This window comes from Theropithecus gelada, chromosome 7a (genome assembly GCF_003255815.1).
Source record: "Theropithecus gelada isolate Dixy chromosome 7a, Tgel_1.0, whole genome shotgun sequence".
Lineage (NCBI taxonomy): Eukaryota > Metazoa > Chordata > Mammalia > Primates > Cercopithecidae > Theropithecus > Theropithecus gelada.
The window spans coordinates 13,569,980-13,588,871 of NC_037674.1; the positions used below are offsets into that span (position 1 = coordinate 13,569,980).

Sequence of the window (18,892 nt, forward strand, 5' to 3'; positions counted from 1 at the left end):
GGGAGATTTCCTAGAGTTAAGATCAAAGGCGTATTTTTACATCGGGGAGTGAAATAAAGTATCATCTTACCTAAATGTGAAGGTAAATCATGGAGTATCTGGACAGAATGGATATTATTTCCACAGTCCTAGAAAAACTAAGAAGCAGATAGACTCCTCTGTCATTATTTAAAATTTTTCTATTTTGTTCATCATGAATTTTTACGTATTAATTTGATTTTTATAAAACATTGCATTAAAGTATTATTTATCTTCACTACCGAGTTTTTTGGTTACCCTTTTACATTTTTAGCTTGAAGTCCGTCACTCATCTCATCTTAGGCCTGAGAGTTCCATCTGTACAAAAGTTTAAAGCAAGGGTACTGGTAAGGAGTGAAACAGGGGGAAATTATAGAAGCTTTAGTACTTGGTAAACCAAATTAAATAAAAATATTAAATGGTATATTTATAATTTGCCTTTCTGCACCTAATTCATGTCCCCAAGATTTCCTCACTCTGTAGTAGTTTTAAATTTTCAGTAGTGACCTCAGTATATATTTTGAACAATTACTGTGTAAGCAGTATAGGACGGGGGCCAGGCACGATGGCTCACGCCTGTAATCCCAGCACTTTGGGAGGCTGAGGCAGGTGGATCACGTGGTCAGGAGATCGAGACCATCCTGGATAACACGGTGAAACCCCGTCTCTACTAAAAATACAAAAAATCAGCTGGGCGTGGTGGCACTCGCCTGTAGTCTCACCTACTCGGGAGGCTGAGGCAGGAGAATCCCTTGAACCCAGGAGGCGGAGGTTGCAGTGAGCCAAGATGGTGCCACTGCACTCCAGCGTGGGTGACAGAGTAAGACTCTGTCAAAAAAAAAAAAAGGAAAGGAAGAAGGAAGGATAAGAAATACAGGACATACAGGACAGGAACTAGAAGTGTATTTCCTTGGGACTCTGAGGTAAAGACTTTTGTAATGAAATGCTGGAAAGCTTTCAGTCTTGTGCTGTGGGTCTGCCTTGTCACACTATATTTTTAACCTGATGGTTGATGAGGGGGCAGAAGCCCCCCTCCTACCATATTGCACTGTTCTCATGGATGGGAGTCATACTCTCCTATTACTATTGTGTCATTTAGTTTTAAGTGTGGATCTGAACTGGGATTGACATCCAATACTGATCTGATAAGAAGCTATTTCTAAGAGAGTTTCTGAAGAAGCACAGATAGGCTGGCTCTCCTAGTCTGATGTATACAGTGAAGAAGAACTGACTTCAGTATTCAAGTGGTCTCTGAAAGGGGTGAAAAAAATCCCAGGATGTACACAAGATGATTTTAAGGAACAGAAATAATATTTGAGAAATTTTATTTTTACTTGTTCTTTGTTGCTTTCATTGTTGAAATTTTATTTTGGAATGTTTATAATGAACATATTTTACCATAGCAATATATTTATATAATTTAATCATGATTTTTATTTAGGGGCATATTTTATAAATTACCAGTAGAGATATAGTCCATTCTTTGATGTTGGGAACAAGGATAATGAGATTGACAGAATCTTATTATGTAAATAATGCTAGATTTGGTTTGAGTCAGAAAACATGAATTAAAATCCTAGTCTGCCTCATGCTAGCCTATATAAGCTTAGGCAAGTAACTTGAGTGTTTAGTTTCCATATCTGCTAAAGGGTTATACGAGGCTAAAATACAATCATGTACATAGGATTGAGCAGAGTATGTCGTATTTAAAATTTTAAATAGTGTATCAATTTCAGATACAATTATTAAACGTTTTTATATTCTTAGAATCTCCACATAAATATATCACATTATTATTATTATTAGACACATAAAAGAAACAACATTCAAATCTGTAAATTTTTTTTGAAAGAAGGAATATTAATCCAAGTGTCTGGGTCTAATTATTGGGTAATAATTACTCCTTAGACAGTTTCAGTGGAGTAAAGATTTTCCCTTTTTTTCTTCTATTATTATCCCAACAACACCTGCTCAGTTTCATTTTAATCCATAGCTTTCTAAAGAGATACCCAAATAATATCATTCACAAAATCCTTTGGCAAAATATTCCATGATCAGTGGTAGAAACCTCAGACAAGAAATTGCAAGCAAATATATTGGTTTGGATCTTTATACAACCTTTTTTTTTTTTTTTTTTTTTTTTTTAATAAATGGCCTGGCCTTAGGCCAGACAGGAAGGAGTTGGAAAGGAAAAGAACTGTTTTTTGTTTGTTTGTTTGTTTGTTTGTTTGTGACAGAGTCTTGCTCTGTCACCCATGCTGGAGTACAGTGCTACAATCTCCTCTCCCTGCAACCTCCGCCTCCCAAGTTCAAGCAGTCCTCCTGCCTCAGCCTCCCGAGTAGCTGGGACTAAAGGCAAACATCACCACATCTGGCTCATTTTTGTAATTTTTAATAGAAATGGGGTTTCACCATGTTGGCCAGGCTGGTCTTGAACCCCTGACCTCAAGTGATCCTCCCGCCTCAGCCTCCCAAAGTGTTGGGATTACAGGCATGAGTCACCACTCCCAGCTAAGAAGAATTTGATTGGAAAGAAAAGTGTCACCTGTCCTGTCCTTGTATCTTTGTTAGAGAACAAATTCCCATGCCGCCAGAGAGGAGCTTTCACTTGAGCCTGGGTAGCATTGCCTCATGGAACAAGGTTTCTCATCTTTAGCACTGCCAACATTTCAATCAGATAATTTGTTGTGGTGAGGGGCTGTCTTTAGTAGTAACCCTGGCTTCTATGCACTAAATGCCAGCGGCTTTCCCTCCAACCTTGCCAGTAGTGACAACTAAAAATGTTTTAGACATCACCAACTGTTTCATCACCAAAACAGTCCTCGGTTGAGAACCACTGTCACAGAGTGACTCTCATTACCTTCTCTACTCTGCCTAAGATGAGGGGAGCCTAATGAATTAAGGAGAACTTGAAATTCAAATCAGAATTCTATAATGTTTCTGCTATAATTTTTTTTCTATCTTATCTCTGCTATAACTTTTTAAGGGCACACTTTGTACATATGCCACTGGCCTGTATTAAGCCTAAAAGCACAAATCAATGAGTATAGAGTTGATCCCATTTTGCTTTGTAAGAGTTCATCTTTTAAAATTTTTGTCAGCCTTAGAAGTACAGCAGGGGGAGATGCTGGGACAATATTCCCCTATTATAAGAAGTATGTCTATAGGTGGAGTGAAGGGGGTGGCTAGGCCAAAGACTAGGGAGGATTAGGAAGACCAAATCCAAAATGCAGTGCATTTCATTAGTGCTGATATGAGCAAGCTCGGGTTAGTTGGTCATTGTGTTGGTGGCATGAGAAGGTTGGAGGGTAGTTTTCCCCATTCCTTTTTTATTGCCTCCCTTTTGTCTATATCTCTATTTTTCTTTCTTTTTCTCTTCTCTTATCCCTTACTTCTTTCTTTTCTCCCCTTGTGCATCCTTGTGTATCTTATTCCCTTAGTTCCTTTCCCCTCTGTTACTATTTTAGTCAAGCATTGGTCATGAAAGCCCAGCCTCATGGTTGTAAGTGGGGTTCTGGAACAAGATGGCCTGAGTTTGAATCAGAGCTCTGCTACTTTCTTGCTGTGAAACCTACTCAAGCATGTAATTTAACCTCCATGTGTTTTCATTTCCTTACCACTAAAATGGGGATGATATTTAATAGTACCCATCCCATGGTCAGCTTAGTATTAACATATGTAAAGTTCATGGAAGGGAGGCTGTGGCAGGCAGTAAGCACCCAATAGATGTTAACTATTATGATTACTTTCACATCTCCTACCCTGCAGGGAAGAACACAAACACACACTTTTACATGAAAGAGTCTAGCAACATTTGCCTGTTTGTATTTATTGAGAGAATTATTCTATATTACTGGTTTGGGAGAGAAGAAAGTTAGGCATCTGTTTAATAACACTTTCAGGAATAAGACTCATTTAACACCTTTGTGCTGGGGAAAGTGCTGAGGAAACACTATGAACAAATGTACATCTTATAGTAACAGAAGTAATTCCATTGAATTTCTCCCTGCAGTATGTCTATTGTTACTGCTCGTCTGAATATAATGTATGCAATATTTCTCTGTGGCTGGAGGGAAAGCAAATTTTAAAATTACATAAATAAAAATAGAATATTAAATACAGAAAATGAAATTTTGAAAAGCCTTTCTAGGCCGGGTGCGGTGGCTCACACCTGTAATCCCAGCACTTTGGGAGGCCGAGACGGGCGGATCACAAGGTCAGGAGATCGAGACCATCCTGACTAACACGGTGAAACCCCGTCTCTACTAAAAATACAAAATTAGCTGGGCGCGGTGGCGGCCGCCTGTAGTCCCAGCTACTCGGGAGGCTGAGGCAGGAGAATGGCGTGAACCCGGGAGGCGGAGCTTGCAGTGAGTGGAGATCGCGCCACCGCACTCCAGCCTGGGGGACAGAGCGAGACTCCGTCTGAAAAAAAAAAAAAAAGAAAAAGAAAAGCCTTTCTGAACAAGACTGTTATTTTTCACCTATTATTTTTCTTAGAAAAGACAGTGAGCTACTGCTAATAGTGTTTAATAAATGAATATTCTCTGTATTAGTCAATTTTTACACTGCTATAAAGAACGGCCCTAGACTGGGTAATTTATAAAGAGCTTTAATTGACTCACAGTTCAGCATGGCTGGGGAGGCCTCAGGAAACTTACAATCAGGGCGGAAGGTGAAGGGAGAGCAAGCCACTTTCTTCACAAGGTGGCAGGAAGGAGACGAGCAAGCAAGAGTAGGGAAAACTACCTTATAAAACCATCAGATCTCGTGATAACTCACTCACTATCACGAGAATAGCATGGGGAAACCACTCCCATGATCCAATCACCTCCCACCTGGACCCTCCCTCAACAGGTGGGGATTATGGAGACTATAATTCAAGATGAGATTTGCATGGGGACACACAGCCTAACCATATTAATCTCATTACAGTTACTTCACAACAACAGCTAACGGTATAGCTAAGGAAATTGAAGCAAAGAGAAATTAAGAAACAGGTAAATTAGGGAACTCACTGAAGAAGAAACGTGAATAAAATTAAACCTAGTGATTAGGGAAACACAAAATAAAACAACAATAAGATACCATTTTGGTAGGGCATCACACTGGCAAAAAATAAGAGATTGTTAATATCCACTTTGGGTGCACCTATAGAGTAAAATGTACTCTTACACACTACGGGTTAAAAAATTTTGGTAAAACGGGCCGGGCGCGGTGGCTCAAGCCTGTAATCCCAGCACTTTGGGAGGCCAAGACGGGCGGATCACGAGGTCAGGAAATCGAGACCATCCTGACTAACACGGTGAAACCCCGTCTCTACTAAAAAATACAAAAAACTAGCCGGGCGAGGTGGCGGGCGCCTGTAGTCCCAGCTACTCGGGAGGCTGAGGCAGGAAAATGGCAGGAACCCGGGAGGCGGAGCTTGCAGTGAGCCGAGATCGCGCCACTGCACTCCAGCCTGGGGGACAGAACGAGACTCTGTCTCAAAAAAAAAAAAAAAAATTGGTAAAAAAACGAACAGTGTTTTCTGGAGGACAGTTTGGCATTATCTTTCATTATTTAAAATATTCATCATCTTTGATGTAGCAATTTCACTTATATAAATCTTTCTGAGAGAAATCTTTGCCTTTAAGTCCAAATGTAAGTGTACAAGGGTAATCACTGAAGAATTGCTTTTGTTTGTTTGAGACAGTCTCACTCTGTTGCCCAGGCATGATCCCGGACCACTGCAACCTCTACCTCCTGGGTGGGTTCAAGGGATTCTCCTGCCTCAGCCTCCTGAGTAGTTGGGATTACAGGTGCCCATCACCAGGCATGGCTAATTTTTGTATTTTCAGTAGAGATGGGGGTTTCACCATGGTGGCCAGGCTGGTCTGGAACTCCTAACCTCAAGTGATCCATCTACCTTGGCCTCCCAAAGTGCTGGGATTATAGGCATGAGCCGCTGCATGGAGCCAAAGAATTGTTTTTAATAGAAGTAACAAAATCTAAAACAATAAATGATTGATGTCCATTTATAGACAGAAACAGATATATAGAAATAAATAACTTATAGTATACCCACATTATGAAATACTATATAACCATTTAAAATAATGAATACTCATAAAAATATACACAGCTTGTTAAAAAGTAGCATTATAATACATAAAACCTGTATTTATTATGTGTGTGTAAATATATGGAAAGGATATGAAATTATACACTTGTATTCTAAACTGCTAATAGTGGTCATCTTTGAGAAAAGTGGGATTGGAGTCCTCACTTTTACTCTGTACACTTTTTAAAACAATTCTAAGTTTTTACAAGGAGCACTTGGTTTAATTATCAAACGAGCAAAAATGCAATTTAGCATATTTGTCTTTGCACTTGGGATTACTAGGGTTATATATGGAGAGTACATGTGGACTTTAAATTCCAGTATATCTGATTTGAGCTAAGTATTGAAATTTCTTCATCTTGCTATTATTTTGAGCCTTTTAAAATTACTGTTCTGGGCCAGGTGCAGTGGCTCACACCTGTAATTCCAGCTCTTTGGAAGGCTAACGCAGAAGCATCACTTAAGCCCAGGGCTTCAGGAGCAGCCTGGGAAACAAAGTGAGACCCTTTCTCTACAAATATTAAAAAATTAGCCAGGCACAGTAGTGCACTCCTGTGGTTCCAGCTACTTGGGAGGCTGAGGCAGGAGGATTGTTTGAGCCCAGGAGTTTGAGGTTATGGTGAGCTGTGATCGTATCACTGCGCTCCAGTCTGGGTGATACAGTGAGACCCTCCCTGTCTCATAAATAAATAAATAAATAAATAAATAAAATTATTCCTTTGAATTACACATGAGATAGGTGCACATAAGTGTCTTTTAAATTTCTGAAAGGCAACAGGCAATTTCTACCTATCAACAATACTAGACATTTGGGGAAGATAAAGGAGATTTTAGAAAGTAAGGCTATTGTTTTCTTAATCTGATATTCAGAGCAAACACTAAGAACCAAGAACACTTTGGAATAAAATAAACACAACAAAAATATGTCTAGTGTAGAATTTTTACATGCATTCATAAGAGACAAGACAAACAGAAGGCCTAGTAAAAACTATATTGGAATGGGCAAGATGAGAATCAGAACAGGTGGCCCTGAACATGTATAATTTTTTTTTTTTTTTTTTTTTTTTTTTGAGACGCGGTCTCGCTCTTGTCACCCAGGCTGGAGTGCAGTGGTGCGATCTCAGCTCGCTGCAAGCTCCGCCTCCTGGGTTCAAGCCATTCTCCTGCCTCAGTCTCCTGAGTAGCTGGGATTACAAGTGCCCACCACCATGCCTGGCTAATTTTTGTATTTTTAGTAGAGACGGGGTTTCGCTATGTTGGCCAGGCTGGTCTCAAATTCCTGACCTCAGGTGATCTGCCCACCTTGGCTTCCCAAAGTGCTGGGATTACAGGTGTGAGCCACCGTGGACAGCCAGGCATTTAGAATTAATACAAAAGACAACCACTCTCAGTTCTTGGGTTGGGAATCAAACCAAGTGCATTATGTAAAAGATAATTTTCTCAGAGTATTTAGGTACTAAATTAGGAGATTGCTGAAATAAGCCACAAAGGACCCATATAATAAATAACTGCCAGAAAGTATAATTGAAAACAAAAAAGTCAGCTACATAAATATCCACTGGGTCACTGTGTGGTACCAAACAGATATTTTCCCAGGGAAAATGAAATAGGTGCTGGTGAAAAGGCTAATATATTTAAATAGGTTAAAGGTTGGGCAATGGCTAGACAGCTTAATTCTGATGAGGTTTCCTCTTAAGCCAAGTCCTAGCCTTGTCATATAAAAGTGTACCTAAAAAAAAAATAACCAAACATGTATCAAATCTCTCTTAGCTTCAATTGGCCCTTTGAAAGTTAAAGTTATACAAATAAATAACAATTAGCAGAATTTTTCTATTTACGTTCTCCTGGAACACATGGTTAAGTCAGTTTAAAGGACTGTTTTTCACTTCATTGTTCTTGTTTATGTTTCACTATAATGCTTTATGGTAACTCATCTGCTGTTAATCCTCTATTTTATGTGAAGCAAAACCAGTTTCTCCTATAGTAACTCTTACAGCACTTACCATGGCAATGGTAATTACCAATTTACACCTTTACTAGACTATAAACTTCTTGAGGTCAAGAACTGCTTTCATTTCATCTATAATAAGAGCCTGGCAAATAAAATAAGTAAGTCAGTAAATTAATGTTGCTGATATAGATCTCTTCTGTGAGTTTATCAAAGATGGACCCTTTGAAAGTTGGACCTAAACACCACTCTCTAATGAAGTCTAGATGGCTCTGATAGTTTCCTGAAGGTTCTCTCTATCGTTTATTGAGTACTGTTGGCTCTGTAAAATAGGATAAATATCAGAAGTGAAGGTGATAAGGAAAATTTTAAAAAGCACAAAAGTGGGCAATAATAATTGTTCAAGTGATTTTCAAGCAAATTTGATATTTTAGATATATGAAAAGTAAAAATAAACTGGAATTACTCATAAGTAGAGTTTATGAATTTGGATGAAAGAATGTCAAAATTTCTATGCCATTTATACAGTTCAGTGCATAGGAGCTCTAGAGACATAAATTCAAAATATAAACTAAGAGTTTTCCTACTACAGTAATAAATTACTACTCCCACAATAAAATAACATATAATAAGTGCCTATATGACATCTCACTTTACAAGTTATTATAGAAAATAATTTGTGTAATAAATGATATTATGAAATTTGAGACTTTATAAAATTTGGAAAGGATGGTTAGCTAAATACAGACATTAAACAAATACATAGTTAAGGACAGTATCATGGAACCTGTAAAGGATAATTACATTTCTAAGACATATTCTGGACCAAATAATTTAAGATTGCAGAAAGCAATTTTATTTTCCCAGATCAATTCCAAAAAGCTTTATGGAAAATATCAGGAGATATATAGTAACATATTACTTAAAGACAAGGATAGATTCTGAGAAATGCATTGTAAGGCAATTTCCTCTTTGTGTGAACATCATAGACTGTACTTAGACAAACCTAGATGGTATAACCTATTGCTTCTAGGCTACAAACCTGTACAACGTGTTACTGTACTGAATACTGTGAGCAGTTGTTACACAATGGTAAGCATCAATATTTGTATATCCAAACATAGAAATGGTACAATAAAAGCGAGGTATTATAGTCTTATGGGACCAGTGTCATATATGCGGTCCATCATTGACTGAAAGTCATTATGAGGCATCTGACTGTACTTGAAATAGACAAGAATAAGACAGGTAAAGAGAGACTGTTCAAAATGCATGGTATCTTGGCAGGGGATCCAGAAGGAAGTCTGGGACGATCCAACAAAAGAAGGAAACTTGACATAAACAAAAATTGGCTAAAACCCAGGAGGCAATGAGGGTGTTAATTGTTTTAGGGCTTTTTGATAAAGAGCTTTAGAGTTGAAGGAGACATTCTCTAGGATGAAGGAAAGCCAGTGTCTTAGTATTTTTAGTCTTATGGAAAATGAAAACATCTCTTTCTGGTGCTGTAAGAACTGGCCAGATGTCACTGGACTGAAAATTTCAGCATTTTCAAACACAGAAGTTTTGCTTCGGGGGTGTATTCTTTACTTCTTTACACAAAAGTACTAAAGATAATATCATAGAACTTCAAAACAGACACATTTGAGTATGCTAATAAGATTAGTGTCATTGGAGAAAAACGAGTTAATTTTATTACTTTTTATGGCACTTAGTCATATTGCAATTTATATTATCTAACTGTTTCCTTCTGGTTCTATGTCTCCCTAGCTAGACTGTAAGTTTCTGGAAAGCAGGCCTCCCTGTACCTAAAGTAGTCCTGTGGATTCTACCACCTACGTATGTCTATAGTCATCTTCTTTCTAGCCCCATGAGCAGTGTCCTCATTTTTCTCCTGTATAGATGATTGCAACCACCTTTTTACTGGTCTCCAAATCTTACAGTATAGCTAGGGAGACGAGGAAAACCAAATGGAAATATTTAAATAATATAAAATGTTATACAAACATATAAAAATATAATATATAAAAATAACTGCTATTTTTCCCTTGAATGCTGACATTTTCTTTATAGCTCTCCTCCCACCTCTACCTATATTCTGACTTTGAATTATAACTATTAAACTGTACACACACACACTGTCAATACAGAGGGCTGGAAGGGCCAATGTTGCATGAAAATGCAGGGTCTTAAGTTTTGTTTTGTTTAGGTTTCTAAAATTATACTGAATTACATGGAAGCTACAACAAAATGCAAAGTTTTAAGGTCTCCTGAGTGAGTTATGTAGAAACACCAGGCTTTACACATGCCTAATGAAGTGTAAAAAAGTCCAATTAAAAAGTGTGATGTTGCAGTGGAAAGAGGAGGGAATCTTCAGGTAAGCTAGAGAGTTGGGGGGAAAAAAAGACTTTTTTTTTTTTTTTTTTTAGAAAAGCACAGAGATTTTACAGAAAAGAGTGAAAGCAGGGAGCAGCTGTTAAGGTCACAGTCCCCTACCAGGACTGCAGGGAGCTACAGGTGAGCAGTGGGCTTAATCCAGAGATGAGCAGAGACAAGGTGCTGAGTGGTCCAAGTCACAGGTCAGGAAAAAGAGGTTAAAGGAAAACAGGAATAAAAATCCTGTTTTGGGGTGGGGAGCACAGAAAAAGGGCTGGAAACGGTGATGGGAGTATCCGACTTTTGCATATTTGTAAGCTGGACGAGCTTGAAGAACAAGGTTAGGAAGGGACACTGTTAAAGATAAAGGGATTACTGGCCGGGTGTGGTGGCTCACACCTGTAATCCCAGCACTTTGGGAGGCCAAGGCCTGCAGATCACTGAAGATCAAGAGTTCAAGACCAGCCTGGCCAAGATGGTGAAACCCCATCTCTACTAAAAATACAAAAATTGGCTGGGCATGGTGGTGCACGCCTGTAATCCCAGCTACTGGGGAGGCTGAGGTAGGAGAATCATTTGAACCTGGGAGGCGGAGGTTGCAGTGAGCTGAGATCACGCCATTGCCCTCCAGCCTGGGCAACAGAGCGAGACTCCATCTCAAAATAATAATAATAATATTAATAATAATAAAGATAAAAGGATTACTTACAACAGGGCTTCTTAAACTTTAATGCACAGACGAATCATATGGGGATATTGTTAAAATGCAGATTCTAATTCAGGAAGGCTGGAGTGAAGCCCAAGAGCCTGAATTTCTAACAAGCTTCCAGGTGAAGCTTTGCAGCTTTGAGTGGCAAGGATACGCAATATTAAACACGAACACTTAAACATTTTTTTTTTTTTTTGAGACAGAGTCTCACTCTGTTGCCTAGGCTGGAGTGCAATGGCGCGATCTTGGCTCACTGCAAGTTCTACCTCCTGGGTTTGTGCCATTCTCCTGCCTCAGCCTCCTGAGTAGCTGGGACTACAGGCGCCCACCACCACGCCTGGCCAATTTTTTGTATTTTTTGTAAAGACGGAATTTCACCGTGTTAACCAGGATGGTCTCGATCTCCTGACATTGTGATCCGCCTGCCTCGGCCTCCCAAAGTGCTGGGATTACAGATGTAAGGCACCACACCCGGCCAAAACATTTTTATATGCTGGGTGTGGTGGCTCGTGCCTGTAATCCCAGAACTTTGGGAGGCCAAGACCTAGGGATTGCTTGAGCTCAGGAGTTTGAGGCCAGTCTGGGCAACATGGCGAAACCCCCTCTCTACAAAATACAAAAATTAGCTGGGCATGGTAATGTGTGCCTGTAGTTCCAGCTACTTAGAGGCTGAGGTGGGAGGATTGCTTGACTCTGGGAAGTGGAGGTTGCAGTGAGCTGAGATTGTGCCACTGCACTCCAGCCTGGGCAACAGAGCAAGAAAAAAAAAAAAAAACCTAAAACTAAACAAACAAAAACCACTTTTTTACAAAATAAATCAGTCAATGAATCTGTGCTTCCCAGTATAGATATCTTCTGTGGGTTTATCAAAGACTTATATATCAAAGATAATTATGAAATTATCCTCCCTTTTACCCTTAGTTAACGGCAATGAAGAGATAATCTACAGTGCCCCAGTTCACACCAATAATAATATATTTGAGAGCATAATCATTGTTACATGTCTATTTTAATAACAAGATAACTACTTTTTTTATTTACAGCAACACGTTTGCACATTAATGTGTCTAAGAAAACAACCTGTGATGACAGAAATGTTCTATATCTAGACTGTTCAATAGGATAGCCACTAACCACTTGTGGCTATTGAGCACTTGAAACATGGCTAGTATACCTGAGGAATAAACAGCCACATATTGCTAGTGGTTACCATGATCATCAATATCTGCTAGCATCACCCAGAGACAACCAGATGTTATTCGCCTTCTGATTGAAGTAGTCCTCCTATCAAGGCTCTAGATTGAGCAACCAATTTACAAAAGAGACTCCAGATGTCCCCAGACCCTACTCTAAGAACTGATGGTATAAAGGAACTTATGTACCTGAGGCCCACAAAAGGCAGCTGATAACAGCCAAGGAATTTAATTCTTTATCTAAAAGTAGGATTCTCCTATTCAATCATTATCCAAAGTAATAATGACTGGAAAGTCTAGCCCACCAAATATCCCATCTTTGAGAAATTATATATAATGCTGAAACATACACACACACATGCACACCCACACACACAGAATTTTGAAGGAGAAGATGATATGGGGTTGAGCTCTAGCCATGCCTTCACTACTGTGTAACCTTTGGGACCTCTCTGATCTTCAGTTTGCAAGTCTCTTTGCAAACTGGAGTTAATAATAATACCTACTGGAAGGGTGTTAGGAAGGTAAGTTTCTGAAGGGCAATGTATATTTTCAATATAATCCTATACAATGGTTAATTAGTAGTCATTAAAAGGGAAGGCAATGCCATATTTAAAGCAAAATTCAAGGAACCAACCTAGAATCTTTTGTTGTACAAAATTTGTGTTACACATGGCCTTGGATTCTTTTATGACAGGTATTTCAATCCTTCATATTTGTTGTAGTGGGACATAACTGTTAAAGAATGAGCATGCTGAAGCCATTTGGGAGAATAATGGTAAGTGCTTTATTTAGTAGTGTGGGGTCTGGTAAGCATCCTCCCTGCTAAGATTATACAGAAAATAAAGGAAATTGCAGACTGCTCATTTCCCTTGTACTCATCCTAATCTTGTGGAAACTTCCTGTAAAAGGCAGTTATAGCATTAAAAGTAAACTGATTACATACTCACCGGATACTACCAAACCAACAATTGCAGTCCTTCGGGGAAAAAAGGAAAATAACATACTTATCCTTTTTACTTTGTATTAGTTTGGAAGAACATGGAAATCCTAGTGATGGAGAAGCAGACTCATGCCAGAGGCAAGGAAACTATTTAGAAACATGGTTACCACTTAGTAATTCCACTGAGAGGCAGGCCTCATTAGCCAACAGACTGGTTAAACTAAAGAAAAAAAATCATTTATTAAACAAAGTACACCATGAAAATAGGAAGTTCCCATTGATCTAGGCACACATTAACTACAGTTTTAAAATACAAAATTTTAATAACATCTGCTAAGGAGTAATGTTAAGGGTAATTTTAGAAATGGAAATAGGCACTTGTATTTTATGTGCTTTTAGAACCTCATATTTTGGCATGGCTGTCTCCTCTTTTGGCTTCTCAAGAACACAAATATCTGATGAGAGCTTCTAGTGCAAGGCACAGTGTATGTGAAATGCTAAACTGCAATAGTATTAAGTCCCAATAGGAAGCCAGAGGGGATTCCTGATTTTGACTCCAGTGTCAGTCAATATAGCTTCATTTTTATACATAGTCAAGGCTTTGCACCTAATAAGCCTCTATTACTTAAAACCACTGCTAAAAAGGATGCCAAGAAAATATAAAGGGCAGCCTCTACCTTCAAGTCACTAAAATTTAACTGGGAAAACAAATTTAAACTCATAAAAAATGAATCAGCAAAAATAATAATTATCAACACAGGTATAAACAGCAAAGGCAAAAATAAAAGAATCTGAGAAGACCAATTCTGAATTCATAAGAAAGATAATTACTATGGGCTGAGCAATGTGCAAAAAAGAAAAGAAACTTTGAATTGGAGAGTGGCATGCCATCTGCCAGTGTCTCAGTGAGAACAGCCTACTTTTTGCTGTCCTTGTGAATAAACCCTGGTCTGATACCTATATGGAACTCAGAATCCACTTGTACCTTTCTTAACTTGGATCATATCCTATACTGACAATTACTTGGCAACTGTGCTTTTGTTCCTCCCTCTTTGACCCATGGATGCTATTGATAATTAATTACCTCTAACAGGTCATTAAATGGTTGTGGCTAATTCCTAAAGCTGAGTGCAATAATACAGTCACTTATGATAAGCAGTTATTGTGACTAGCTTCCTTCCCACAGGCCCATTTAGAAAACACAACTGAGCAAATATAAGTCTCTCTTTTCTTGCTGAGCCCGAATGTGGCCATAGAATTCTTCTTGATTAGTACCAACTGAATGGCATTGGAACTTAAGACAAAACTGTGATCTATAGTTAGCTTCTCACATCTGGCTGGATCCACCTTTCCTAACTGAACTATCCCTCTGGCCTTCACCAGTATCTGTCTAAGCTCATGGTACACCATGGACCACCCTTTTCTGTGTTTGGCTGGAACACAGCTTTCAATCAGGGATGTGCTGGGAGACAGGATGACAAAAACGGTTTCAAGGAAAGGGGGAGTAGATGATGAAGGACTAAAAAGAGCCAAGTACCTGGCATACTTACAAAAACATGGCCCCATTATAGACCTAGTGATTACAATTTCTGAGCTGGGGTCTAGGATTTTAAGTACTTGCAGTGTATTTTAAAAAAATTATTATAGAACATTTTAAATTATAAAATAGTAAAGAGAATGTGTTCATCATTCATCTATAACCAATCTTGTGTCATCTATATCCTTACCCATTCTTCCTACTCCTCACCTACAATCCACCCCTCCTCAGTGGATTATTCTGAAGCATAATGTTTCATCTGTAAATATTTTAGTACATATCTCTGAAAGGTAAGGACTTGAAGAAAATGTTGCCATAAACCAATACTTAAACAAAAATTCCTTGCTGTCATCGAATCTCCATGTTTCTCCAGTTGTCCCAAATTTAAAAATAATTACGTCACAATCCAAATAAGGTCTCACACATTGTCTTTGGTTGCTGTGTCTCTTTACTCTTAAGGTCCAGACACCTGGATAGATCAGTCAAGGCCTCCTGAGTATAGAGCAGCCAGTGATTGACAGTCAGACTAGAAGATCTCTTGGCTTTGAACAGTAGCACCATTTCTGACTGCTTCAGAGTAGAAGACTCTGAGCTCTGCCAAACCAAAGCAAATTTTTTAAAAGCTGGTAAGATCTTTAACAACTGGGTGACAGAACTACAAATGCATTGTTGAAAGAAGGGCACAAAAGTGTCCTAGAAATGGCATAGGACCACCAAAGGTTGTGAATGGTTTGGTGATTATGTCTTGGTCGTAGAGCTGAGAGCAATCTTTAAAGCATTAATTTGGGCTATTGATCACCTCTTGCTCCCTTTATGTAAGCTGTGTGTGGAATGTGGAAGTCGCCAGCACAGTGCCTGGCTCATGACAACCAAGATTGTCCCAAAGACTGTACTGACGATTTCCGTGACACACTGTAACCTCAAACAGATGCAAATCTTCAAAAGAGAAAGGCCTTTGCAAATGACCAACTTTCCTTCTATTTAATCATAATAACTGTGATAGTTTCATTTATTGATGGCTTACTAAGGACCAGGCCATGTGTCTAGCAACTGGTAATTATTTGTTGAATGAATGAACAAGAATACTGAATGCTTTACATTTAATCCTCAGAGCACAGAGCCCCTGTCACTATTTTGCCATGGAGTTTATTACTATCTCTGACAAAATAGTAGTAAGAACTAGGACCTATTCTTACTATGAATTCTTAAATCTGTCCTAAGTAACTATGTATATTATTATCTCGTTCATCAGCACAACAGCTCTATGAGTTAAGTGCTATTATCCCCATCTTATCCAGGCCCAGAGTTTCAGTAACTTGGATAAGAACACAGATTATAACTGATGGGACTTGATTGAAACTTGAGCAGCCTAACTGGTTAACCGTAGTCCTGCAAGGGGAAGAGGCCAGTATCAACACTCCCACGTATAGGTTCTTCGCAAGAATAAGTTCAAAAAGTCAGGTTTAGAGGTCATGTCTAGCAGAGACCATCACCAACATTGCCCCTTTCTTTCTTAGAGTAAGGACAATGCCGCTGCTGAGGCAGGAAGCAAGTTACATAAAGAGACCTCAGAAATCAATGGGATGTTTTTTTTGGGCACGTTGACTGGTTTAGCACCTCTGTTCATTCGTCAAACATTTATTAAGCACCTGCTACGTGCAAAAAACTGCTAACAGGGCACTACTGTGCACGCTCATTCTCAGAACAACAATCCTGCGATTCCTGGAGAGGGATGGTAGGAGTGCTGCCTTGTTGCGAGGTTCTCCCAACTTCTTTTTTCCCTCGGGAATTGTTCTCTTCAATGTGGCACCAAGCGGCAACCTTCATTCTTAGGTCGCACAAACCCGAGAAGGAAGAGGAAAACACTGCACGCAGGGCGAGAAGAGACTTATATCTGGGAAGATGCGTCAGGAACTTGGGAGCGCTTGGGATTCAGTCCCCTAGGGTGGTTCATGCATAGGCTGGCTTTCTAAGTAGAGAAGAGATAATAGAATTTGCAGAGCCAGAAGCTCTGACTCCTGTGGCTGGGCTGACCTTAGGCTCCAGCCCGCAACCCCAGTAGGTTTCTGTGCAAATATCTTTTGAGATGAATGCATACATTGTTCTCTAACAATGCATTCGTGACAGCTGTCTATCCAATCGGTCCGCCTCCGTTCGGAGCAGTTCGTGCCACAGAAGCATCTCCTGCGCTATAGTTATGCAACCTCACTCGCAGCGGGAGTTATTTCCTCCGTTCTGGCTGCGCCAGATTCATGTAACACGCCTACCCTGGGCTTCAATGGAAGTCGTTCTCCATTAACAATCACTCTGGCTTTCGGAGATGAATGCCCTGACAGCATACCCCTTGCGCAGTAAGAATCCAGGCAGCGAGGCGAGGTAACACACATACATTCTCATATTCTCTCTCTCACACACTCACACACACACACACGTCGTGCATGCAGCTAGGGGACTGCAGCAATGCAACTAGGGGGACAGCAGGAGGAGCTCTCTTTGCACAGTCCCTGCTTCTAACCCCCACTAACTAAAGATGAACTCATGCCAGTTCCATTCTTTGCTCTGCGAGGAAAACATACACAAACACACGGCAAAAGAGATTAGCCTCCAGATTTCCCCTCTGAGCCACACTGTCCTTCTAGCCTCTTCGTTCAAGCAACCCGGATATTCCAAGCGAGTAACGGGGAGTAAAGCGCCACAACAATGCAACCTCCCTAGCAGCTCCCCTCGCAGCTCCCACCCCCGCCCCCTTTCGCGGCGTGCCAAGAGTTTGGAGCGCGCGCACGCACACCGAGCACGGTGCAGGGCGGATATCCCTCCGCCTCCCTCCCCCTTTCCCCGCTAAGTGGCTCGACAACGATTTGGGAAATGAAGGGAGGAGGGAACTACTTTCCCGAAACTTGCTATGCTGCAAACGACTTCGAGTTGCAGTGATTCGCCCGGAGGCCGCGGCTTTTAGTCCTACCCACACACCCTCACAGCCCGGGCACCCCGCTCGGCAGCCCCACCCCGCGCCCGCTCTGGCCTCCGGGGGAAGCGAGCGGCCGGGAGAAGTCGCGAGGGACTACTTCGCCTCCTTCTCTCGCGGCGCCCCTGGTTCGGGCAGCGGCGGCGGCGGCGGAAGGAGCGGGCGGCGTGAGCGCTTCCGCCGCCCCCCTCGCGGCTCCCCTCTCTCGGGCGTGAGGAGCTGGCCCGCTGAGCTGTTGGTGGGCACCGGCTGGTGGGGAACCTGCGGCCGCTCTTGTCCTCTCCCGCCGCTCTTCGGGATCCTGCCCCCCGGACCCGGGCCCGCCCGCTCTTCTCCGGCCGGGTGGGAGCGATCGGCTCGCCTGCCCCTCGCCTCACACGCTCCCCGCCGCCCCCTCCTTCCCCCTGAGGAGGAGTCCCGGCTGGAGCGTGTCTGGAGGAATCTGCCGCCGCGGGGTCCCTAGCCCGGCTCTGCCCGCGCCTGAGGACCGACCCAGGCGCCGCCGAGGGTTGAGGGGCAGCCAGCGGCGAGGCGGGAGATGGTGGGGTGGGCTCCGGCAGGACCGCGCCGCCGCTGCCCGGAGCCTGGGCTCGGCACCCCCCCGCCGGCCCCCACCGAGCGGAGCTCTGCTTCCTCCTCGCCGCATCCCTGAGGGAAGCGCCGCCTCTGCTCCCGAGTTCTCCGCCCGCCGGCTCCTTCCTGGCCGGACCCCGCTGCGCTCCACCCCAGTGGCTGGAGGAGCTGCTCTCCAGTCAGCCTTTGCAGCCCCTCTGTTTTTCCCTTTCCACCGGGCCTCCTCGGATCCCTTGGCTGGGCACTGAGGCGGGGGAAGAGGCTGGGGTCGCCACGGCGGAGGTTGCTGCCGCCACCCCCCTGTGGGGGTGGCCGGGGTTCCCGGCTGGGGGGGCACCGTTCTGGGTGAGGCATCCACCATGGTGAGGCCCCTGTGCCGCTGCCCCCGCGCCCCCCCGGCCGCCGCTGCCTCCTGCCCCTCGGTGCTGCTGCTGCTCCCCCGCCTGCTGTTGCTCCTCCATCTCCAGATCGGATCACGGTGAGGGAAAGATGAGCGAGGAGACGGCGACTTCTGACAACGAGTAAGCGCC

At 41.8% G+C, this 18,892-nt stretch overlaps 1 protein-coding gene across 1 annotated transcript in view; it reads left to right on the forward strand.

Annotated features, from left to right (window-relative positions):
- The first annotated feature begins 17,991 nt into the window (after positions 1-17,991).
- Positions 17,992-18,892, forward strand: part of SPRED1 (sprouty related EVH1 domain containing 1) — a 103,246-nt gene continuing 102,345 nt past the window's right edge. The window contains exon 1 of the mRNA XM_025390575.1: positions 17,992-18,883. Coding sequence (XP_025246360.1) covers positions 18,852-18,883 — 32 coding nt within the window. The 5' untranslated portion in view covers positions 17,992-18,851. The remainder of the gene's footprint in view (positions 18,884-18,892) is intronic.